Here is a 27,202-nt window from a genome sequence, read left to right on the forward strand (position 1 = left end):
GTATCACTTAAGTCCAAAACATAAAAAATGGTAGTTGAAGTCAAAGAAAACAAAACATTTTTCATTTGGTTCTGTCTTTACAATAGATGCTTGAGGTTGCGTCTGCCAACAATAATGCAATATTTATTGCCGTGCCATAATCATTGCCATACACTAGACAAGATTATACAGCCTGAGTAAAAACTTTAAGGCCAGTAAAAATTTTTGAGAAAATGTAAAATGAAATAAAATTTATTCAAATAATATTAATTATTAAAGTTTATTGATAAGAAATAAATGCCATAAACATAATTTGTAAGTACATAATTATGAGAAACATGTGGTTATTTAAAAAGTTAGTATTTTTGCCTGAGTAAAAACTTTAAGGCCACCAGTCATTTTTAAAAAAATAAATATAATATAATAGTGTAATTACCATTGCAACTACTAGCTTGTGACAACGCTGCAATTTTCATATTTGTCATACGTTTCTTCGAAGTATTGGTGATCTTTGTGAAGATGGCGATGGGTAAGAAGTGAACTGATCGTGAGAGAGGACAGATCGAAGCTTTGTCTTCAACAGGGATGAGTAGTCGTGCTATTGCGATAAAGATAGGAAGATTAAAGACTGTAGTCAACAATTTTTTAAAATTGAAAGACAATTATGCTAAAAAGAATACTGGAGGAAGACCTAAAGCTTTGTCCCCGCGTGATGAAAGAAGAGTTTGCCAACTTGCATCTACTGGAAAGTACTCAACCAGGAAACTGATTCCGACGACAGGTTTAAAAGTTTGTCAAAAAACGATTTATAACCCAATTAGAAGGTCTGGAATGTTCACTTATACAGCAAATTGACGAAGCCTCAGTTACTGCAGAGACACAAAATAAAGCGTTTGAACTTTGGCCAGAAAGTCTTGACCTGGGACAACCAATGGATAGAAATTATTTTTTCTGACGAAAAAATATGGAATTTGGATGGTCCAGATGGCTGGAATTTCTACTGGCATGATATAAGAAATGAAAAAGAAATATTCTCCAAGCGCCAATTAGGTGGAGGGTCTGTCATGACTTGGGGCTGTTTTGGTGTGGGCTCAATTGCATTCGTTTCAGGTAGAATGAATTCACAAGGATACCAAAATGTCCTAACAAATCATCTTTTGCCAAACGCCGAATGTCTTGCTGGAGAAAATTGGAAATATCAGCAAGACAATGCATCGATCCATTCGAGTAACAGCACACAAATTTGGTTCCAAGTCAACATTGTTGAAACTGTGAAATGGCCAGCTAGATCACCTGACCTCAACCCAATCGAGAACCTTTGGGGTGACTTAGCAAGAAGAATTTATGCAAATGAGAGACATTTTACATCAACAACAGAGCTGAAATGTACTATCGAAGATTAATGGTATAAAACCGGCCCCACCCTTTGTCAAAAACTCGTTTCATCCATGAAAACAAGAATATTTGAAGTAATTCGAAGAAATGGCTCCTACACAACCTTCTAAGAATTTGCAATTTTTTTCTTATATGTTATTTTCTATGTTGGCCTTAAAGTTTTTACTCAGGCTCAAATATTCACCTGTATGTTCTGTAATATTTTCTAATAATAAAATATTTGCAAATTAATTTTTTTTACTTTTTTTACTTTTATTTAAACAATAATTATCTATCAAAGGGTATTTTAATTCCTCAGTTTATATGTTTCCATTTTCTCAAAAAAATTTACTGGCCTTAAAGTTTTTACTCAGGCTGTATCATGCACATTTACAACAGAAATTACCTATCTAGTTATTTAGATAGTTATTTAAACAGATTTGCCTATTTAGGCATATTTATCTATTCTCTTATATCTAAGATAATTCAAACCCTATTATATCATTATGTATACATTTATTGGTATTTTTTAACGAATGTTTTAATTCTTTTTTATTCAGACGATAACTCGCTACGGAGTCAACACACCAGCATCAAAAGGCTTCATGATAAGTATATTTGGTCGTATTTTGGACGATCCAGAATTGCTGGATTATGCCTACGAAAAAGTGAAAGATGGAGTACAACAATCTTGGATGTTTAATTTGAGATATTACTGGGTAATTTTAAAATTATTATACTATTTGAGTTTCTGAGCATTCATATTTTTATTTACAAAGTTGATATTAATTATGCATTTGCATTTAAGATAATATATAATTTGAATCAAATTCTATTTTCATTTGTATTTGTTACTATTTATTTCCTTAATTAGTTTTATTTTCCAGGACTTATTCTTCTTTGACCATTCCCTTCCAAAAGTCAAAAAGAAGATATTTGACTACCACATGGAATTTCTAAGACACGAAACCGCTAAAGAAACTTTTGAAGCTATATTAAATGCCTGTTCAGATTTTGACGATGTAAGAGTTCTCCTTATTATTATAATTATTTTTCTTTAAATAATTAACATTTTTTTATTTTATTTCCATAGCTATTCTTAAAACATGCATGAAATACTGCGATATAAATAATTCATTGCATCGAATGATTCTTAAGTGATTCGAAAAAATATTTATAAATATAAGCGTCTCAACAAATAAAATAGTTTACCATTTTGGTAAATTTGAAATACAAATTAAAATTCAAACTTCTGACAATTTAATTTCATTGTATTGATGCTATCAAAAATCTGCGTATCTCATAATATATACAAATTTGTATATAGACTTTAATTTTCCGTTAAGATATTCAGCATATAAAAATATTATTAGAAATTTAAAATATATTTAAAAAAAAAGAAACAGGCGTTCAGTTATGAATTCACGTATTTCATAAAAGAATTCGACAATTTTTTTAACAATTTGTGTAACATTTCCGCATGCATATCGTGAATTGAATGCCATCATTGCTTCTAGATAGATTATTGAATTTGTTTTTGAGAAACTCTACCTATCGACATAAATCAATTTCTAATTTGTGGTCTATAAAGATTTCGATTGCATATAAACCGAAATAATGTTTCAACTTTGATAAACAAAGTTACGACTTTCACTAACTTTGCGATGAGGATTTGGTTTAGTTTAGTTATATTATGGTCGCGTTTTTCTTAAAGCAACATTAGGGCTATTTTGAGACGGATCACGTAATTTTGAATAGCGGTCAGATGATGAGGATGCCACCTGAGAAGTACGTCCTATCTATACTTCCACACCATACCAGCGGGTTGCGGTGCGGTATATTTCAAATGAAAATGACACTATGACATATAATGTGCATTTCATTTAAAATTAAATCTGAACAAAAACATTATTTTTTTATATGATTTAAGGAAAAAAACTATTCAAAGCTCTGTTGAAAATTTTTCAACTTGTTTGTTCGAAACAATAAAATTAGATTTTCAGCTAAAATTTAGTTAATTAGATTCTAATTAGATGGATTGTATGAAATATTAAATTTACGTTGTAGCCGTGCTACACTTTAAAATTCGTTAAATCACGCCACAACTTGAACTGTTTTCTTCGTTGCAATGTTTAAAACAGAACGATTAAATGGCATTCAGTGTTCTCTTCTTTAAATAAAAAAAGAAGGCATGTTATATTTTTTTAATGAAAAAAATTATGCATATTAGAAAATCTAGTTCGATATTTTACGCTTGATCCATTTAAAAATATTTAGTTTTCGAAACTTATTCTGGATGGAAAGAATTTTACATGAAAAATAATTCATAAAGTATTTATTTAAAATATTCTAAAAGTTAATTTTAAATATTTTTGAAATAAAAAAAAATTGTTCAGAAAAAATGCTATTTACTAGAAACTTATTTTTCAGATTTTAATTCGGTGCACAAACAAATTTTGTACTATAATGTGCTTTGAAATATTTGCAGAAAAATATTTGATTTTTAAATAGTTGACCATGAAAATTGGATCCAAACTTCGAAAAACACTTTTTTATTACCAAGTGTATATCTACCACTTAAAAGCAATTAAATAAGAAAATCTATGGATTTTCAAATAGATCAATTTCAAAAAAAAGGATCTATCAATAGAAGTCCTGCAGATTGTTTTAATTTTTTTTCATTACGACACAATTCACTTGTGGCGGATTTGTTATGAACGAGGATAGAACCTGGGACCTTGTGGCTCGAAGCCGAGTAACAAGACCACAAGACAAAAGCAATTGCCCGTATTTCGCAGTTGTTAACTGCCTTATAAGCTCTTCACCACACACTTATAATATGCTAGACTATTCAGATTATCATTTTTATATCTTAGATATATTCGTCAGTTTTCCATATCTTTCTAAACATTCAAAAGTATTTTTAATATATCCTGTGTAAAATTATGTTGCATTATTTACAGGCTGCAAAGAAACACATGGAATGCACTGAAAATTCTTCAAACTGGAATATGACAATGTTTTCGATTCTTTGCAAAACGAAGGAATGTAAGTTTAATATCACATTTTATTTTGCGACGATGCACTCAAGAACCTACTTGCATATAAGCACACCATCTATATACTTATAATAAAGCTCAATGTGTGTGTGTGTGTGTGTGTTGGCGCTCTACAGGCCAGGTCATTTGACATAAAGCTACCAAATTTGGTACATGTATACCTTAGAGGTCGGGAATGTGCACCTGGGGTCCCTTTTTTTGAAATTTTAATTAGAATTTTAATTATTAATTAAAAACTAACTTTCCCGCCAAAAAAATCTTCTATTTTCCCCACCGCCAACTTTTCCGCCAAAAAACTCTTCCATTTTCTCCACCGCCAAATGAGTAAGGCTTTATTTATTTTTTTTTTCCCAACAGTAATAAGGCTAGGGTTAACATTTTACGGCGGATTATTTCAAACGATTCTGTTTATTTTCTTAATGTTTTATGCATTTAAAATGAAACATTGTTAATTAATCCATGTTTCAGATTCATTCTGAAGTACTTTTGAATTAAAATAACACAGAATAAAGGAAATTAAAAATGTATAATCTGCATAGCGTTACCCCAACTGGCGTAGAAAAATTCACGCATTTGCGTTACCGTAAAAGGCGAAGAAAATTCACGCATGCGCACTGTGTTCTGATTGTTGGAATGGCAACCATTATCAACGGACGATTTAAATTACTTTTAGGTTAGTTGTATGCTTTTGTAAGTAAATTGTATTTATGTTAGTTATATATTTTTTGTATATGCTTATAGTTTTAAGTACATCGTTTTTTAAGTAGTTTTTTTTAACCTGTTTTCAATGATTTAAATTATTTTTAGGTTAGTTGCATGCTTTTGTAATTAAATTGTATTTATGTTAGTTATATATTTTTTTTATTTATGCTTATAGTTTTAAGTACATCGTTTTTTAAGTAGTTTTTTTAAACCTGTTTTCGACAGATTATTTTAAACGATTCATTTTATTTTCTTAGTGTTTGATGCATTTAAAATGAAACATTGTTAATGAATCGATCCGTTCATGATGAATCTGAGAAAATTTTGTTGACAAATTCTTGAGATATTACATAAATTAAGAAAGATATTCTTTAGTGCCCATAAAGTTTAAACGCTCAGTGACTCTATTATCAGTAATCATATTATTAAAAAAAAATGCTTTGTTTCAGTAAAAAATATTATTATATTAATTGCAGATTAATCATTTACACTTTAATTTAAAGCATAAATTCTACGAGGGGTAACAGAAAATTAGAGAGATACATATCACGTTATGACTGAAGGCCTTTATAATATTATGAGTGAATTATATGACTATCAAAATTTGAAGTTTTAATATATTTTGCTGAAGAATCTATTAAAGTTGGAATTGCATAAAATATTTAATTATTAAAATTTTAACGAACATTAAGATTGGCGAACCGGCTGGTCGCCAAAGGCGGCTAGTATAATTAATATTAAATCCATATATTATGTGCCTGTATTGAAAACTTTCTTATTAGAAACATTAACCGTTCAGCATGTAGAATATGCATCCTAGCCATGTTGAAATCAAATCATTATAATTTATATTTTATTTTTAATAATATATATTTCGCTGAAACTTGTTTTTAACACGATAATGTTTTGATGCAGAATTCAGACAAGTACTTGGTTGGTATTTTGGACAGAAGAGAGTCACGATTGGTTTCTTTTTTCAAATCCTATGTGCATATGAGTTCAGTATAATACTTATTAAAATTGTTCAATTTTTGGTCCTAACTATTGTTAAAATTTATTGTTGGAAATAATGTACAGATACGCTGTTCGCTAAAATCAATTATTTGAAATTTTATTCAAACGTTTGATCTTAAATTTGGGTTAAATGATCCATCAGTGAAAAGATAAATTTTTCTGCTACACACTGTAATGAACATTTGATTCTTTTAAATTTGATCCAACTTTGACTTTGCAAGTGATCCAATCGATAAAGGAACAAGAAGTTGCAGGTGTTTCTGCCTCAGTTTTGTTATTGATTTTTTTCCAATTTGTTGATTCAAGAAATGACGCTTAAAAAAACAACCTCACATCTTTCAACACATTGTTCAACTCTGATCATCTAACATTGGAAGCTCACAGGTCGAATTCGCGCTGCACGATGTTGGAAACTATTGCTGGAAAACCCAAGTACGCTAAGTAAGCTTCTAAGTAACCAATTCTGGAAAATGTTCGTAATCTTGCTAGCACCAACTTGAAACTATAATTTGTCATGCTCGACAATAATTTGTTTGATGTTTCAGTATTCATAATACTGTTTGTAAGAATACAGATTGTTATTGAAAATTTTCGCACTGATTACAAGCTTTCATAAATTTTTCATAAACAAAGAGGGCAGAGAAGAATTTGAACATTATACAGGAGGAATCTAAAAATCTTGTGAACTTAACAATTGCGATATTACTTTGATTATACGGAAAAATTCGCTGGTAGTTTTTTTGATTTCAAACATTTCATGTGCGTTTTTGAACTGATAATTCGCTGCTCTCCCAAATTAAATTCTAACAAATAGTCTACAATCTATTACAATGAATTTATAAATTTTATTCAAATTACATAAAATGTCGAATAATTGGATAATTTATATTGATTTTAATATATGATTTCTTTCAGCTGTCGACAATGATATTTACAGCGATTTTGCCAGATTTTTAGCTTCGTCGTCGAATGTGGAGAGTGCTGACGTTCCTCAAGCTATGCAGGTGCTAAAAATACATATAAAATTGATTATTACATGACTTTTTAAATTTCTATTTCATTAATAGGCATTTGTTGTTTTTAGGAGGTGGCTAATCAGATAGTGAAAGATATTGGCGCTGAAGAATTCAAGGCGATGTCAGTTGAGGTAAGTTAGCTTGAAATTAAAATATAGTTGTAAAAAGGGGAACTTTCAAGTGATAAAATGCTCTTAATGAGAAAATAGTTTCATACATACCAGAAGTTCCCAAACCTTGAATTAGGACAAAATTTCTAATCTGTGTTTCAAAAACTTGTAAAGTTATCAATTGGTCATAAAATCAACTCACATTTTAACAGAAGGTAAAAAAAAAAAAAAAAAAATGTCGCAATACGAAAACAAACGACTCGTGTCGGATGACAAGTGATGAAGAAACAAAACAAGTGTCTTTCAAAAATAAAAAGGAAAGGCATTGTATAAAAAGAAAGGGCATTTTGCTTATAATGCATTTAACACATTGCCTAATGTTCAATTCTGCAGATTTGCTCAAGATTACAATTTCATGCAGCTGAGATAGGGACATTCAATTCAATATGCTATGATATTAATATGGAAATTCTTCTCTGGTATAATTAATTCAATTTAAATAAAAAGTGTTTTTCTTTCAAAATGACAATGTGATCACTTCTGGTAAAGAAATTCTTATTATTTAAGAACAAATAAATGCCATACTATAATCAAAAAATTAAAACCGTTTTAGAAATATAAACTTGTTTTTAATGATTTAGGAATTTGCTAATGGAATTTGATTAGAGTGGATACTTTATTAATACTTCATTCAATTTGATTAGAGTGGATACTTCATTAATACTTCATTCAATTTGATTAGAGTGGATACTTCTTTAATACTTCATTCAATTTGATTAGAGTGGATTCTACCATTTTTTAAATCAAAGATCCATATAAAAACAATTCTTATGTTACATAGAATTTATGTGTTTACTTAGGAAGCTGAAGAATGGTTGCAAACCTCACCTACAATGGCTGGTAACAAATTTAGGAAATTTCTGCTGAGACATGGTCACAGGTGTTTGAAAGAAGTAGGTAGATATTTTTAAATATTAAAAGCTATTATACTGCATTGTTAACAAGACATTTTATAAATGATATTCTTTATTTTATTTGTATTTTTATTCTTTTGTTTTCTTTTTAATATCACCTTTTTATCTAATTATAGTTTGATATTCGATCGATAACATGGGGAATGGATCCCAAGTTATTGGTGAAGCTATTACAGGTAAATATATTTTCACTATATATATAATTGAGAAATTATTAAAGTTGTTTTAATACATTAAGTGACTGTTCTATATTATTTAATACAAGAAAATTTAGGAACGTCCTTAATCTTTCTAGGAGCAATAAATCTGTTTGAAATTGCAATATACAATAGTTAAATTTTTGTCATAGAATTTTATGTATTTGACACTATTTAGAGTGAAAAAACTGTATATAAGCTTTATTGATGGATTCCACAATCAAAACTCTCAATGCTTCTTCATTTAAAATTCTTTCAAATGCATTCATATTTGTAGGTTTTATTATTATAAGAGTTTACCCGAGATTTCATTTACTTGCATGGAGTTAGAATCTCAAAGCTTATTTGAATATGCAAATCTACAGATAAAAATTCAAATTCTATATCAACCAGGAAAAATTGGTTAAATTTGTTTTATTGGATAGAACGTTATTTTTTAAAGATAACACAAAAGGCAAGCTGGAATATATCTCTTGCTGAAAATGATTCTATTTCTACGCGTTCTGCAATATCTAGTGATGGATATTCGGGTTACGATAAAAGTATTGAGCACATTCAGCTTACCAATATAAATATATCATTGACACAAATCTGCAGATATGTTATTCAAAGGCATGGCTCCGTTTTAAAAAAATCTGATTAAATGAGAAGTCTAGTGGATAAGTATCTGATTAGAGTTTCGGCTAAAATGAAATTAAGGTATTGTCGCCGAACCACTTTATGATCATGAGAAACAATCCCAGCCTCCTTTAGCCCTGATAGTACCAAAGAAATCGCTGATTTTTTCCACAATCAAACTGAGGATCTAAGTGTAATGATGAAGTGGAAACGCCATTAATAATCACAGCATCTTCTCCTTCGTTTTCAATTCTTCATTTGATCATATTGCCGCATTGAAACGGTTCAGTCGGCTCTCTCTGGCTGAATGGTCATAGCACTGATATCATAATCAAGAGGTCACAAGTTCGAATCCCGCTAGAGACAATGCGATTCGCAGTCTGTGTAAATATTGAATTCCTGGATTTTATGTTTCCCTTTTTTTCCTGTTCCAGAAGATTCTGGACATTTCTTTAGTTTACCAGACAAGTGTTCTGGACTTTTCTTACTGTCTCTATAAAAGTATTCTGGAACTTTCCCTGATACTATAAAAGCAGAAGATTTGGCAGTCACTGTGTTCTCAGTTCAGAGTTGAGTTAATAAATTGGTTTAGCTCTACTTCTTGTGTGTGTCATTGCGTTCCACACTAAAGTATCTACGTGACAATATGACTGCCAGGTTTTACTTGTACATCTGGATTTAACGTGAAGAACATCTGAGTGAGGAATCAACATTTTTTTCAAACTAACTTACGAATAATTTATATCCTTATGGTAAGTTCTCTTATGCTATGCCAAGTCCTTAGCCACCAAGTCAGCCTCCAAGTGGAAGTACTGATATGCGATATCCTTCCTCCAAACAGAGAATATTTTTCCTACAATTATCTGTCTCCGACAAGAAGTTTCAATTCATAAACCCGGGTTCCAATGTTGTTGGCCCTTTTTGACCTTTTTTTAATAATTCTCTTTGGGTATCCTTTGAGATAGAATTTTAGCATGGCTTAATAAAAATAGCATTTGAGATAGAAATCTGGCATAAATAATTATATATGAAGATAGTTATCTTTCTGAAATCTTCAGACACTTTTGGTTTACATTAGAGTTCTGTTTGGACGAAAATAATGAAAATCTCCTACAGGTAACTAGACAGAATTAAAAAAATTCGTTGCTAGCATACGTCTCATGAATTTTTTAATAATTCTTCGACATTGGATTCAGTGAAATAACATATTACCTTCAATGAATTAACACATAGCCTTTCATTATTTCATGTTCCTGAGGCATGCAAGGACTTAAACATTAGTCTAGTGTGGCTTAAGCCATTAATTATATGGTCATCTATCCCTATTAGTCAGATATTGTATGACATTTCCACGATGTTTTTCGATATTCTGAATAACGCAAATATCTTGATAATAGGGAGGAATCCCTCATAAGGTAGATACAGATTCTGATTATCTTATTGAAGGCCTTATTGCAAACTTTACCGAATTAAACTTAAAGTATATAGTATCAACCATCTAACTCGCCGACCCGCCACGAAGGCATACGGAATTAAACCATAAGACTGAATGACCAGACCGCCGCAACAGCAACATTGGCGGGAACTGTGTTTGAGTCCTAAGGGCCGCCACTGGCCACGGTACAACCCTCCCCGAAGGAAGTACGTCCCGTCATTGATGGGAGGAGTCAGATCCCCCACCTATTAGTGTACCTTCCAGGGTGGCGAGATCCATCCACCATCCGGAAACATCTCATCCTCATTTCGAGGTGCCCTATGGAAAATCGTAGAATTTAATTGTTTAATTGATATTAGAAACATGATATTGAATGCTAAAATCGTGAGTGTTGATGGATTCATTTCACAATGAATTTATAATATGCGGTATAATTGATAATGATGTGAAGGTGTTTATCTTGTATTAGATAAAATAGCCGCAGGATCAAATATTTAGTAATGCATTTGAAGTAATAATTGATTTTGTTTTCTATTGCTAGAATCTCGCTGGTATTAGCAAAGAAGAAACAAAGCAAGATGATAGCATCGATAAGATATTCTCCCAACTGAACGTTCCTTTGACTTTCATGTCCAAGTAAGTAAATACAATTAATAATTAATTCTGAATTATACCAATTAACTAAGTAATTTTAATTCGCAATGAAAAGATGGTAATTAATATGCTTACTTATTTTTTAGGTTAATGCTGAGGTTTGTTGTGCCCAATTGTAGAAGAGGAGTTAGAGCCAGAGAAGCTTCTAAAGTAAATTTTTATTTTCTTCGGTTAAAATATTTTAAATACATTTCCAGAAACAAATTTTCGGATAAGCAAAATTTTTACATGATAGATAGTTTCATCACAATATCGACATATGCACTACTAAGACAAGAAAGTAATAAAATATTTTTTAAGAATTATTTTGGTAAATAATTAAAATTAAATATTAATTAAGAGTCCACGGATCTCGTTTAAACTGTATATACAAGTTTCAAGGAGTTTTCATTACTCATATATATCTATTTTAATAAGTGGTTCATCTAAAATATGCAAAAGTTATTCATAAGTGACTATGCATTTTAAAACATTAGTTAGCTTGAATGGCAGTTTTAATTTAGAGCTTAAATAAGCTCCGAAATTCAAGAATAAAAGGAAAATGAAAAATGGAATACGACTAATGGATTATTTAATGAATTTATTTCGATTTATCCACTTAATTGTTATAGACAATATTGGTAATAATTTACAGACAATATGGAAATCTCTAATTAAATAATAAATAAATATGCAATTCAGCGAAGCGGGAAATGGAGGAGAATAGCATTATTTAAAGAAGTATTTTGTGGCCTTGATGTTTGCCAAAAGAAATAATCGCAGACGAAATTGGACGTCAATTGAGTATGATTATGCAATTAGAAATTATTTATCATTTTGTTGTTGTTGTTTCTAATGTCACTTGTTATAGACAAGCCCACTGACTTTAGAAGTCAGTGATTTTAAGCCAAAGGTGCGTCTCTTGTTTTTTCAGTAGCGCCATCTAGAGCCAAGAGTACGACTTAGCTACACGCACATCACAACCCTTTTTATGGGGCGGACCATTCATGTATTTTATTCATTCATCCACAGATTGTAATTTAGATCTGAATCAGAGAACGATCACCACTGATCCAGCACCCCCAGTAGTATAAAGACATGGGTGACTTTGTAGCCACGACAGATTTATATGTGCGCCAGTCACCACACACACGGAGAGTCTTTGGCCGGCAGGGTTCGAACTCGCAACCCAAGGGGCGCGAATCCAAAACCCTTCTAACCAGGCTGTCCCGGCCCATGTTTATCAGTGTATGAATTCCTGATTCAGTATAGGAAGCAAAACATAATTCGGTCTAATTTTCCTGACAATATAAAAAATACGTGTGGACCATAGCAAAACAAATTACGTTTAATACAAAAGTTAGTTTGAAGAAAAATAGATATCATAATTTTAAAAAAATGCCAGTCGTTATAAATAATAAAAATTATTATAATATTCAAAATAAAAAGGTAACCTTTTTTTAACATTAAAAATTCTAAGTTCCTAATACTTGTGATTCATCGTAAGTATTAAAATATTAAAAAACTGCAAAAATTTAATTTTTCAACTGATTTCTTATGGAAAACGAGATTTTACTTTGTTTTATGTTCTATTAATAATTCTACAAAAATATGATATTCATTAATGTACATCCTGAAATCTCTAAAATTTTGAAAAAAAGTTACAATTTTGATTAGCTATTAATTAAAAAAAAACCTGATTAAAATTTTGATAAATCCATTTATAGCGGACATCACGAACCCAAGAGATAGTGACAAATTTAGTAACACTAGGTTCAGCGTAATAACTTATAAAACCTTTTGAAAAAAGAATCCAAGAGGTAATAAAATTCTCGAAGTCCTAAATTTTGTACTCAAAGTCTCACCGCTTGCACCACATAAAATCGAGTAGAGAGATTTGAACGACGTGTTTTATTATGTATGTGGCATCACGCAATTTATGAAGAATATGTTAACTCATAATCTATATTATGTCAAATACAATATAATACGAATTTTATTATGAATCTTCCTCCTTGCATAAACAAAAATTACGAACAATTTTTAAAATCCATTTTAAAAAGATGACATCAGTTTATGATTAAAATGCCCAATAGTTTCTAAATAACGAACACCTTTCGGATACTATTTCAGTAGATGATAAATGGTGAAATTGCAATAACGTAAGATGAAGACTTCCAGAACCTCCAAATATATGGAGATATTTTATGATAATCGTGTTAATAAAAATTATTCCACTAAAAGTTGAAAGAAACGTCTATTTAAATTCTAACAAACACATTAACATATAAGGAAGCTTTATTTTATGAAAGAACATGATAACATGGCAGAACCGAAGCCTGCTTTGTTATCATTAGCAGAAATCGACAATATAGGCGCAAACAATAAATCGTTAATGGTAAAAAACAACTCAGCACAATATTATTCTGAGAGTTCGCTTCAACGATCACACTCCAAATAGAAAATTTACTTAATTCACTTTATTCGCCTTAGCCTGTTAATGGATTGTTGACATGGACACAAAATCCTGGAAGAATCGGCGATTCTCATGACCTTATAAAAATTTCATTTTAATTTTTGTATTTTTCAGATCTTTCATGTTTATGTCAAATTTTCCAAATTCTTTATCTAGCCATCAAGTGGTTGCCAAGTTTATCACCAAAATTCGGAGTCATTGACCGAACATCCATTCAGTATGAGCTAGAATATATATAAAACTTGGCATGAGAATATCTATAAAATTTGGCTACACTGGGAAGCATTATAACAGATTCGAAACAACATTAACAACTTTTTGTATATATTTTAACTTAATTAAAATATGTTTAAAGGCTGCTATTTGAAACTGCTCATACAGCTCTTCGACTCGGTTCAGGTGCTTTCAGAACATCATGCTCTTGAGTTAAGAAGGAAGATGCTATTTCTCAATTATTATTTCTTAATCGAATTAAATTTGAATCATCCATTCCATAATTTTAAACTTCGTCCATTTTTAGTTCGATTGCAAGATGCCATGAAATCATTTATACCCGTTTTTTTTATGAGAATTCATACTATCCTCGCAGACTTAGATTTACTGCATACATATGTAGCTCCACAGCCGTTAAATAAAATTCCTCATTGGAAAAAACCATAATGTGCAATATTTAAATCCTTTTAAAACTTTTACCGAATCAGACACAGCAGACTTTATCAACAAAAATTTCTTGAACACAGGCAGCATTATCAAGATTTTACACCAATATATATAGATGGATCAAAATATGCTGACCATGCATCTTTCGCTGTTATTTTCCGTGGAAAAGTTTTTCTGACATGCTTCATTTTTCTTGTTCAGTTTTTAAAGCAGAAGTGATTGTTATTTTATAGACATTAGAGAAAATTTTTCATTTATACTGACTCCTTAAGTATTTTAATGTCATAAAAATCATTTAATCCCAATCGTTATAATCATCCTTTGATTTTAAGAGTTTTATATATTTTTAATAACTTGAATTCTCATGGTTTTACTGTTTTACTCTGTTGGGTACCATCGCAGGTGGGAATTTTAGGCAATGAGAAAGCTGACAAGGCCGCCAAATAGGCTACTTCTAAATATAACTTTAGCAGCGAGCTATTTAAAAAAAAACAAATTAAAATGGTTCTTTACTCGAAATGGCAAACAGGGTGGGATCGTGAGATAGAGAACAAACTCCACGTTATCAAACCACTTTTACAGTCTTTGTCTTCATTAAAAAATAGAAACGTTACCTTTTAACACGCTTATGCATTGGTCATACTAGATTCACTCATCTTCATCTTTTACTCGGAAAACAACCAGCAATGTGTTTACTATGCAACAGGCAAATGTGTATTCACCATATTTTGTCTGAATGCTCATGTTTCAATGTTCAACGCTTGCGGGTTTTTCAAACGTCTACAATTTCTTTATCAACTTTACTTGGCAAGATCCATCATGTTAATTATTTTTGATTTTTTAAAATCAATAAAGCTTTATTCCCTCATTTAATTGTGGTATTGTCTTTCCAGAGGTTACATATAGTTACCGCAGCCTGATTCGTGCTCTGTTTTGACTGCTGAACTATCTGTAATTTTGTTAGCTCTCGAAAGAATTTCACTTTCTAAAGAGACTTATTACTGCATTTATTCAGATAGTATGAGTGCTTTAGAGACACTAGGTAACTTTGCGAATTGCAAGCATCCTATTGCAATTGATATTCTTTGCTATTTGAGAGATCTTCAGACTAAGGAGTATGACATCCTGTTTGGATGGATTCCTATTTATGTTGTCATAACCGGCAATGAAGAGGCTGACATTGCTGCCAAGGAGACTAAGCATATTTTACAGAGCTCTTGCCTACATATTGATCTAATTAACATGTATAGTGGTTATATACTTTCGATTTGGCAAGAATCTTGGAATCAAGAAATTCAAAACAAACTGCATTTTATCAAGCCGACAATTGGAATGTGGCCTGCTGCTTCGGTTCGATGGATTGACGTAAAATTAACTAGACTAAGGATTGGTCACACCCTCCTAACTCACAAACATCTTTTGTTTCGTGAGAGGATACCGATGTGCTCGGATTGTGACGTTAACCGTTCAGTTTTACATATTTTAATTGAATGTTCCAAATTTAATTTTTATCGTATGCATTTCTTTAATTCATCATCATTGGATTTGCGTGAACTGGTTGAAGAACAATCTCACCGTAATATTTTCGACTTTTTAAGAGCTATTAACTTTATTCATTTTATATAAATATCGTTGTTTATTTAAAAAAAAAAACATTTGTTTTAGGCCATAGAATTTTATCTTATTTAAAGTTTCGTACCCTTTTATAAATGCTTCTTTTGAGAAAATGTTTTTATCAATTTTTTGCCTGGAGGAACATAATTTTTTATCGTATGGTAATATATTCATACCATGTGTTTTGGAGCAGCATAGCCAATTCTGGCTCTTGTGCCATAAAAATGCAAATCAAGCAACCAACCCTCATTTAAAATATGCTTAATTTTTTAAAAGATATCATTTATAACCACTCTTAGTAAAATTCTCAATACCCATATTGCTATGAACTTCTCTGGTTGGCGTAGCGTAGTCAACAACTTGGCTTTCGTGCCCAAAAAAACCCAAACAGAACCTTGAAACTGCTGTTATTTTCAAATCAGGACATTTGAAACCTATTATTATTTTCTTTTTTATGACATCTACAGTCTATCCTGATCAAAGCAATGGATAATTGGCGAAAAGGATACCGTCGTCTAGGTAAACAAATGGTTTCTGAAGGACGTTTGCCTGATGAAGACTTGATTTTCTTCCTGACTCTCGATGAAATTAAGGATTTGTTAAACACCAGATCCCCCGGTATTATAACAAGGTAATGTATCGTAAATTCACTGCTTATTCAAGGGGATATTTTTTTGGTTTTTATGCTTAAAATAAGCATGCTATAATATCATTTAAGAACATTAAGCTTAGTTTAATTCATTCATTCTTTTAAATTAAGGAAATAAATTTTATGCGAAAGAGAAAAACAAATGCTGCATTTTCAAGGCAAATGTCAACTAATTGAAAGATATTTCGGAATATTATAAGCTCCTTGTCAGTATCGTTATTTGAAATTATTTCTAGACATAATATATTACTGATATTTTAAATGTCAATAATGTGGTGAATAAGCTTTTGCACGTTAAATGGCGTCATCTTGGAATATTCCCCAATTTTTACTGAATAATTATAAAAAAACCCCAGATGATAATGGAATAATGAACACCATTTGTTTTTATTTGAAATTGGCACTGTAACAATTTTAATTATTAAATTTTTACATTCATCTGAGTCTGTGAACGAGATTTCTGTTTTGTTTATTAAAAGAATATGAACTTCCATACTGTATTCCGACTTTTGACATAATGCTTTTTGAATTGTATTCTGCTTAATTTCAACCTGTTGTTTGAGGTTGCTAGTTGGCATTCAAAGTCTAGTTTTTGATCGAGAATGCATAAATTTTTTTCACTTTTAGATTTTATTTTGGCAGTTTGGGATATTTGCCTCAAATACATGTCTCTTTTTCTTGGAATGGATAGGATAATTGCTTTATTAAAGTTCTCTTCAATGATATGTAAAACTATCTTCAACGCCTAATGGAATTGAATGTTATCAATTTTCACACATCTGTTAAAGAAATGAAGTTAAATTTTTGTACAGAAGAGAAGAAATTGTTTTGAGCTTGGCGTTCAAAATAGAGGTCTAATGGTTTGGTTTATTGAATAAATCAAGAGAATTGGATATCAAAAGAGGAAAGTTATATGATTTATTACTAAACTTACTGAGTTTCACTAGTAGTAACAAATGAAGTTAATATGACAGAATATTTTTGACATTTGTTAAAATCGAATGATAAACTATGTTATAATATGTCTCAGTAAGTATGAATTTAATTTCTTATTTATAATTATTTATTTCATTTTGATGCAGAATTGTTCTTCAAATTTATATTGAAATAAATTTTCTCATACGTAATTTCGATTTGTTAATCCTATCACTCAATTTTTTTTCAGAGCAATTCATCGCAAAAAGATACATCCAATACTTGACAGCTTTAAATTTCCAGAAATTTCGAAGGGGTTGCCTAAGCCTGTAATTACTTTATTACTCTTCCATTTAATCTGCATAAGATTAAAAATTTTATTTCACATAATGTTATTTATTAAATTACTTTCAGACTTATTACAAAAGCTGTTTTAACAATATTTATTAATTCTATATTTTTGCATTATCATCTTACAAACAAATCGTTATATTCTGCATAAAAATGAAAAAGTTATATCCATTAATTATCAAAAAATTTGATATTTATAATTTTTTGAATTTGTTTTAAAATTAAATAACTAAAAATATGACTTCTACATTAATCGAAGGAAAATAGGCATTTTAACCCTACAGTGCATCGTATAGCTATTTGGCTACACGTTTTTCTATACATAAATTTTGCATGACTGTTACACAGGTTAACAATGAGTATTTGAAAATGCTTTTTGATAATTTTTTTTAGAAAAGACCGATAAATGGTAAAATGGTAGCGGTACTAGAATTAGCTTTAAACTGAAAATTTGGTAAAATACCAAGACGGCTGTTGTATGAATAGTTCTACTATTTAAAATACAGTCAAAATACCTTTTTGCATCTTAAAAATGCATTGGCAAAAAAGCGACTTTTATTTTTATTGAAGAATTGTTATAATGTGATTTGTGTCACAAGGATATTGTTTAATTTATTATGTAACCATTTGGCACATTTTAATTATTTTTTTTAATTTCATGACAAAATACTTCCAAATTTGTAATAGTTTTCTTAAATTAGGTGAAATTATTCAAAGCACACATATTTTTTGCAGCAAAAATTAAAAATTATGCACTATAGGGTTAATAACTTTAATGACCATAAAAAATTGAAATTCGATCCACAATTTTGGTACAATTTTTATTACGAATGATTTTATTGTATTCAGCTATACTCCACATTTTTAAATACTACAATCACATACTCATTTTTTTTAAATGACAGCTGATTAAACTAACAGTTATAAGTTTGCGATGAAAGAAATCAGTTTATATAAACTATTAGCGAAAAATAAACTATTTTTATGTTTTCCGTAGTAGATACTTTATTCAAAATTACATAGTTTATTGATTCAAGATGTCAGAAAGTTACAGAAGATATTAAGACAAACTTATGTCATTAATTAAAATGTTCTCTCCTTTCGGAAAATTTTCGAGAATACAGTATTTTAATTATGGTCGCATTAGCTTGCGTGCAAGTAAATATATTTTACATTTTTACTAGGCGGACTAGCAATATTCATATAAATAAATGCAATTGCTAAAAGTTTTTATAACATATTTCTTACGTATGAGCCGCAACACTCAAACAAAATTCAATAACTAAAAACTCATTAAATCTCAAAAGGTTTTTTTTTCGTCTGTATTTATTGAAATTCATTGAAATCCCGAAATCAAATATATTAATCTTCTCATTGCACTTTTTCTCCATAAATTTCATACTCGGCAATACAAAAAAAAGTCTTGAAATGTTACAAGTAATGAGTGAATACATGAAATGTTACAAGTCTGAGTTATTAGAAGTTGGATGTTAAAAGTAATTACAAGTATTCTGAGTAAAATTAGAAATGCTAACCATTTTCTTGATCATTTCATTTTCTTTAATCTGTTAAATGAGAACTTCGTAGTAAGAAATCTATCCAATTAGAACCAAAAACTGTCATTCAATACTTATTTTAGATAAAATGATTTCTGCAAATTAATGATAAATGACTAGACTTTTTAAAATATTTTTCCTGTTAATGTATGTTTTAATCTTAATAACTGATGATAAGATATTTAAATATTGATTTTATTTATTTGTTCTTTTATTTCAGATTAATTATGAGGAAGATTCATCAGAAAATTATGAATTCGTTGCAGACTTAACAATGAAAGGTAATTTATTCAATTATTCATTAATCTTAATATCTTTCAGGAAGTAGTCTATTCTATAACTATACTCTCAATGAAAATTATTCAAAAACTGGCAGACAGATGTACGCTTATGAGTTTTCAGTTGCTTTTGGTAGTTCACATTGTATAATTGAGACTCTCTTTGTTATATTTCAAGCAAAATACAAAATTCAGAGTAGCATCGCTTAAATATTCTTCAGGAAGTCAATTTATCCCCAAGTATTGTATTTAAAACAGAATTCACATTCAGTTGATACCTAGGTGCTCCGTGATCATTTTTGACCAAATACCAAAATCAAAAATGCTACTTTTCTATTAGTGGAATTTTGTTTATGAATACTCTACTCCTGATTTAAGAATTTGAGATGAACTCCAAATTTATTTGATGTACTGAGTTAAACCAAAAGGGATATTTTACAACATTGGACAAAGAGAAGTGTTCTTTAAAAAAGATTTGCTCTTATGATCTCACATTGCTAAAATAGTCCATTGCTCATTCTTCCTGATATCAGCGAATTCTAAGACTTTTTTACCCATAATGCTCAGTGGTAAGTATACTTACCGCTTTTTATATCCCCTGAATGATATCTGAATACATTTATCACTTCTTGTTTCATGAATTAGTTATCAAAAGAACAAATTTTGATGTCTTTTCTATTTATGACGCTTGTTTATAGCACTCTAACCCACAAATATATTATTTGAAAATGACATGGACTTATGTCCTTGTCAATGATTCAATAGCATTCAAAAACAAAGAGCTTGGCACTTCCTACCATTCCAAATGTGCAGAACGGAAATACTGCAAGATGAAAATGGAATAAAAATGCAATAAATAATCAGTTAAAAATATGTTACAAGCAATATAAGATATAATCACTATTGTTGTTTCTTATGGCACTTGTCATGAACAGGCCCGCTGTTTACGAAGACAGCGATTTTAAGCCGATGGGGCGTTTTTTGTTTTTATAGTAGCGCCATCTAGGGCCAAGAGAACGACTTAGCTATATACACGTCACAGCCCTTTTTACTAGGCGAACTTCATTTCTCTCAACTTGGAGGACTTTGTGACCACGACTGATTTATACGCGCTTAAGCCACTAAGCACGCGGGAATTTTTGGCCGGCGGGATTCGAACTCGCAACCTAAGGAACGAGATTACAACGCTCTACCAACCAGGCTATCCCGGCCCCTGCAATGAGTAAAAGTATAAAATCTTTAACTCTTTGACCTATATCCGAGTCCAGATAAAAATTTACACAGTTTTACATCAGATTTTCTTTTCTTTTTAAAATTACGTAGGGAGCTTGGGTAGTGTTAAGTTTCTGCTTTATGTAATTGCCCAATTTATCAAAATAATCAATATTTTTGCTTTCTGTGTTACCTTCATCACTTAATTGCTAAATATATGTCATTGCTTTAGGTATTCCTGTGAGTCAAGGTGTGACGAAAGGATATGCAAGAGTGGCTATGACATTAGATGAAGCAGCTCATTTGAAGGTTAGTAAATATTTATTAAATTCCTATTGACACTATACCTTAGAATAATCTTGATATCTATCTGCGTATAATAAAATCATCAAAAACTATTGCTAATTTTATACAATATTTTTAAATAGTAACTTTATTTTATTTTTATACTGATCAATCGAAGTCATTTAGATGGATGTTCATTTTCGGTTTTATGGTACTTGTGTATTAACTTCATCCCCGCGATTAGGCAACAAAGATTACATTTTAAAAGCTTTTTTTTAAAACGACTGTTCGCCTAGAAATGATTAATAATTACCTGAGAAATTTTCAGAATGACTTCTCCCACTGGTTTGAAGTGTGAAGCGGTGGAAAAATAAATAACTAGTGTAAAAATACTTGAAATATATTTATTAGAAAATCCCATAATATTTTCAACTAGAACTTGAAGTGAGCTGGGATTTGTCTCTAATAAAAATTGAGCTAATACAAGTAATCTAAAATTCGGAACTTATAAAATATTAGTGAATGGAAAATTTTACTCAAATAATCATAAACAAATTGTAAAAGAAAGTAAAATTAGACGCAGGATATACAGGATTGTTACATTTAAAGTTTTACATTCAAAACGCTGTAAAAAAGAACTATTGGACAGAATGACTTCAAATTTGATCTGAATATAATTGAAGACATAAAAAAAGTTCCAGAGTGTATCACTATATGCCATTGTAAGCAGTATACTCTGCAAATTAAAAGACACTTATGAGCACGAATCACTAATTTTTTGTAAAAATGCGGGGTATGAATCTGAGTAGCAGCTCTCCTCATATTTAATCTGAGAAGCTTGTCACGATACTTTCAATGAAAGATCACATCCTGCTTGTGAAATTCATTTATAAGAATAGTGATTGTGATCTAACAGCTTTAACGAAATTCCGACCATTAAAGGGTATAAAAAAAAGTTTATGACCCGATGTCTGCCGAGGGTCTGAAGAAAATGATTAAGAAGTTCGAAAAGGCAACTTCTTTTGAAATGAAATCTGACAAATGGAGGAAATCAATTATTTCTACGGCAGTAAAAGATGTTGTCATAGTATTACAGGAAGGGACGAACAATGGGGTGCATACGGGTCATTGCCCGACCTTTAGACATATCTGTGAGCACACCCCATAAAATAAAATTTTTATGCAATATAATGCATTACTATCCATACAAAATTACCATGTTCAGGAATTTCTTCCTGCTGATATGTCAGTAAGACACACTTTTGCTCTAGAATTTCTTGCTCACATGGAAGTGGACAATGAATGACCATTGAATATTTTTAGAGAGACAAAATTCATTTCTATCTTCAAGGCTTTGTTAATACACAAAATTGCAGGATATGGCCGACGGAAAATCCCTTCGCACTTGCACCAGTACTGCTTTATTCTACAAAGTTAACTGTTGGTGCGGGCTGACGGTATCGTTTATTGTGTTGGTATTTTTTTCGAGGAGATGGGTTCTGCAGATCCGGTTCCCTGTACGGTCAATGTTAAACGCTATCACGGTCTTTTGCGCACCCGCGTCATTCCAATTCATAACAGTGGGCTTGTCTGTATGAAATCATTAATGAAACTTTTCATGCAAGAGGGTGCTCCTCTGACATTTACAAAGCCAGTGATGCAACTTCTCAACAGACATTTCGGAAACGGTAGAATAAACAGCCGTCATTTTCCAGTAGTTTGATCCTCAGGATCACCGGACCTCAATCCTTGTGACTTCTGGCTGTGGAGCTATCTTAAAAATGTTGTGTTCAGTTGTTTGATTACAAATTTATCTGAATTGAAGAGAATATTTATATCTTAATATTTCATCTGTTCTTATTTTAATCTGTATTTTTGATAAAAAAAATGCAAATTTTTACGTTTCAGTATTCAGGTGAAAACATGTTTTTACAAAATTTTTATTTTTATTAATTTGAATTTTATCATAATTCTTAAATAAGATTCGCAAGAAGTTTGACATTGTTAGCATAGGTCCAAGCCGAGTGCATAGCAGTAAATTTTTTTATCCATATGTAATAACCAAATGTTTTCCCCTCCAGTTCATCTTTTATCAGATATTAAGAATCTGCAGTCAGATATTTGCCTCAATAATCATTGCTATACTGTAATTTCTTGATTTCAGCCAGGAGAAATTCTAATAACTTATTCTACTGACATTGGCTGGAGTCCTTATTTCCCCATTATCTCTGGAGTGGTTACAGAGCTGGGTGGGCTTATTTCCCACGGTAATTATTTTAATTAAATGCAATTTGTTTTGTCTCATTTCAGTGTGTAAACACAATTGTGATAGTATACATATATTGAATTATTATTGTTAAGAGAGTATAAAATATGTTCTAGTTCATTCCAAGCTCTTTAATAGGAAATCGGTTTTCAAATGTTAAAATATTATGTTATTATTTTTTTTTTAAAACTATTCCATTATTAATTCAGAAGTAAGAAAAATACATCTATTTTAACTCATGTGTTATGCTAATTTTATTTTTCAATAAAGTTGTTGAACTAGTATTTTCTTTATTTGTAGTTTCTTCCCGAAGAAATTTTCCATTCCGAAAGCATAATTCTATGAATACGATATTGTTTACCAAGTTAGGTAGTAAAATTTATAAGTAACAATAATGAAAAGGGAATCTACATTATTATTCTTTTTTCTCAATAATTGCATTAGTACCACGTTGATTCAAATTATTTATACAGAGAAATACAAATAATTCATTACTCTTCGTTATCGTTCGCTGATGCCTTGCTATTTTTCTATTGTTTATTATTCTAACAATATACCAGCATTCACGCATTGAAATATGACGTGAGTATTCGTTGGCGATTATTTATTCTCTTTGTCGCCTGTGCTTGATGATAAAGCAGAGGTTGGCGACAACTCGCAACAATAATTTAGCTTCAGATGAGTTGTTATGTAATGCCAAGAACTCAGTAGTGGTTTCATTTGTATGGTTTCTTCAGAGGCCTGAAAGGGTCTTATGGAATAAAAATTTCGGGATATGGTAACCATTTGTAATATGGTCGACCGCAAATACAATTTTGGTAGTCCAGAAAGAGATAATGTGGAACAGCGCAAAATGGCGGAATGAACTCCTAAATGGCGCTGCATGCCAATATCATGAATAGAGTTCATTAAAATTTATTGCAAAAGTTGTAATCAAGAACTGAATTAACTGAAGTATTTTATGTTTGGATTTGTATTCCATTAATTTTCTAATTTATACTTATTATTATGCGTTAATAAAATATTTCTTGGAAATAACATAACAATACTTGGTGATATTTGGCGCTAACATTATATCTTGGCGACAAATGGAATCTGACTGGAACAAACGCTAACCGTCATGGTTTTCTTATACTAGATTTCTTCTTTTTTGCCAATATTTGGTGACAATTAGCATTAAAATTGCTATGAATAGTGCCATAGTAATGAAAAACTAACAACACTATTATCCATATTAAAACATTTTCTTTTCAGGGGCTGTCGTTAGTCGCGAGTATGGATTACCTTGTGTTGTGGGATTGCAAGGAGCTACAAAGAGATTTCGAACAGGTAACAGATTTATTAAAAATTCTAATTTCGCTCACTTTCTCTTTTCTTTAATTTACTTTAAGAAACCAAATGATAATTATTTTCTTAATTTTATAGGTGATTATGTTCTACTTGACGGCAAAAAAGGAATATTGCAAAGATTGCCACAGCCAGAAGAAAAAAATGATTGATGAAAATAATGGTTTCTTTGTCTTCCAACTAAAGACTTGATTTAATTTTAAAAAAATATGTTCTGTTTGCTTTCAGTTACCTACCTTCAGTTAAAAAAACCGTTACCGTTTACCTTCAGTTAAAAAAAGAATTGAATGATAAAAGAAGAAAATCATTTAATTGTTTTCCAATTTAAAAGCGAAAACTGAATAAAAAATGTTCTATTTGCATTACTGTGCTAATTTAGTATGTATTATTTAAATTAGTGAATGAACTAATTGACTGATGAAAAAAAATTATTTAATCGATTTTCAACTTAAAAAAGGAATCAAAGTAAAATGATTCACTTCTATTCTACTGCCAATGGTATAATGTCTGCTTTTTTAAAGGTATGTTATTCGACTGATTCTTTTTTAGCTGCTGGAATACAACAGCTAATTAATACTAATTATTATTCATCTAATTTACCAGTGCGATTGTGAACACAATAATTACAAAAATGTATTTAAGATATTCGGAATGTAGAGATTGGTCAAAATCTCTAATTCGAATTTTTTGGTGATTGATTTTTTGGTGAGTAATTTACTTTTTAAAATTTTTTATACGGGAACGTAAAAATAGATAAAGAGAAGAATTGCAATTGCTCAGAGAACATATATTTCTGTTTTATTATACTTCTTGCATAAAATTTACGAGCTTGGCTTTTTTTTTATCTGCTCACTAACTGAAACCTCATTTTATAAAGATCTCCTTAAGTTTCCCCTTTAACTTTTGTTTCAGCTCATACGTCATTTATTCCTTTGCTGACAACAGAAAATCAATAAAAATAAGTGCTCATTTTCTAATTATAAGACCATGATCACTTCGGAACAATTATCATAATTTCCATTACTTTTTTGCGAAGTGTTATTACAATTCCCGCCGAACATCATTATTTGTTATTCCTTTTAGCTAATAATGACAACTAATGTATTTATTATTGCTTCTCAAAAGAATGATGCATAAAAAATGGATTCCATAGATAATTATTTTAGGCTTTTATTGCTAAAACAAATTTTTACCATATTCTTTTGCCGTTATTTTCTGTTTATCTATTATCAAGGTAATGATATTTACTAGCCAAAAATAATTAATATATAAATATATTTTTTGATTTATAGATAAACCAGCATGGTTATAACTTAATATAACTTGATATAACTTAATGTGAATCGCTTCTGTTATGTGAATGCAATTTCAACTGAATACTGCTTCTTACAAAATTTGTTAAAATAAATTATTTTTAAAATTAAGATGAATCTTAAGATCGTATTGTAGATATTAAGATTCTAAAATAAAATTATCTGAGTATAGGTGAAAGATATCCCACACGTTGGATAGTGGAAAAGGTAGTTTACTCCAAATGAAGCATGGCTAATTGTACATGAAGCATCTACGATTACCAAATGAAGCATGGGTAATCGTACATTGACTACTCCGATCCGCCCTGAGGCATACGGTAAAATATGAAGGACCAGACCGGCATGAACTTGGTTAGAGCTAAAGTTGAGTTCTAAGAGTCATTTTACCAATTTACCATTACCGGCCACGGTACAACCCTTTCCCCTTAGAAGAACGTCCCATTACCGATCTGGGTAGTCAACCCCACACCATTTTTGCGCCCAATCGGAATCACAATGCCGAAAAATTCTCATCCTCTAATCTGGCGTGCACTCCCCTAGTTGGGACACAAAGCATGGATAAAAAAAATTCAAGTAACAAACACAAAATTTAGGCAATAGAAAAACAATCATAGCATAAAAAATACTACTTGTCGAAAATTGCAATGCAGACAGTTAAATTCGAATTAGTAAACAGCAATATCTCTCAGAGTAGACAGCTAGAGAACTCACTCCGTCATCCACGTTTCTTCATGTGACAACTTCACATTTTATAGTCCCCTAAAAATATGGAATTTTGTAGAAGAGTTTCTGGATCTCGAGTTCTAGCTAAGAAAGAGAAAAAATTCTAGTAATTTTCAAAGTTCCAAATTTTGTCATCAAAGTACTGCATTCTTCTCCATCAAATGATTGTAAAAATAATAGTAATTGACCTGGGATCCATTTAGCATCCGTTACAGAATATTTATAAAATTTATTTTCAGTCGTTCAGATTAATACTGAAAAAAAAATTATATAACTATTCTAATCCGTATTACTATATTAAAATTTTTATTGTGTTATTCATGTTTAATGAGAAATTGCATTGAATTGCTTTTGTTTCTCATCATGTTGTTTTCACGGAACGTAAAAGGATCCTCCATCGTCGTAGGCTGAAATGATGACATTGTATGGTTTTCCGTTAGCATCAC

At 30.5% G+C, this 27,202-nt stretch overlaps 1 protein-coding gene across 1 annotated transcript in view; it reads left to right on the forward strand.

Moving 5' to 3' along the window:
• LOC129969476 (prodigiosin synthesizing transferase PigC-like) overlaps nucleotides 1–25,082 on the forward strand; it is a 77,927-nt gene extending 52,845 nt beyond the window's left edge. The window contains exons 26-41 of the mRNA XM_056084061.1: nucleotides 1,914–2,072; nucleotides 2,241–2,375; nucleotides 4,317–4,401; nucleotides 7,044–7,132; nucleotides 7,213–7,275; nucleotides 8,115–8,207; nucleotides 8,345–8,404; nucleotides 11,020–11,114; nucleotides 11,219–11,282; nucleotides 16,329–16,492; nucleotides 17,676–17,754; nucleotides 19,553–19,613; nucleotides 21,055–21,131; nucleotides 23,272–23,374; nucleotides 24,628–24,702; nucleotides 24,799–25,082. Of these exons, the coding sequence (XP_055940036.1) occupies nucleotides 1,914–2,072; nucleotides 2,241–2,375; nucleotides 4,317–4,401; nucleotides 7,044–7,132; nucleotides 7,213–7,275; nucleotides 8,115–8,207; nucleotides 8,345–8,404; nucleotides 11,020–11,114; nucleotides 11,219–11,282; nucleotides 16,329–16,492; nucleotides 17,676–17,754; nucleotides 19,553–19,613; nucleotides 21,055–21,131; nucleotides 23,272–23,374; nucleotides 24,628–24,702; nucleotides 24,799–24,872 (1,476 nt within the window). The 3' untranslated portion in view covers nucleotides 24,873–25,082. The remainder of the gene's footprint in view (nucleotides 1–1,913; nucleotides 2,073–2,240; nucleotides 2,376–4,316; nucleotides 4,402–7,043; nucleotides 7,133–7,212; nucleotides 7,276–8,114; nucleotides 8,208–8,344; nucleotides 8,405–11,019; nucleotides 11,115–11,218; nucleotides 11,283–16,328; nucleotides 16,493–17,675; nucleotides 17,755–19,552; nucleotides 19,614–21,054; nucleotides 21,132–23,271; nucleotides 23,375–24,627; nucleotides 24,703–24,798) is intronic.
• Nucleotides 25,083–27,202: the final 2,120 nt, after the last annotated feature.

Source organism: Argiope bruennichi, chromosome 5 (genome assembly GCF_947563725.1).
Source record: "Argiope bruennichi chromosome 5, qqArgBrue1.1, whole genome shotgun sequence".
NCBI lineage: Eukaryota > Metazoa > Arthropoda > Arachnida > Araneae > Araneidae > Argiope > Argiope bruennichi.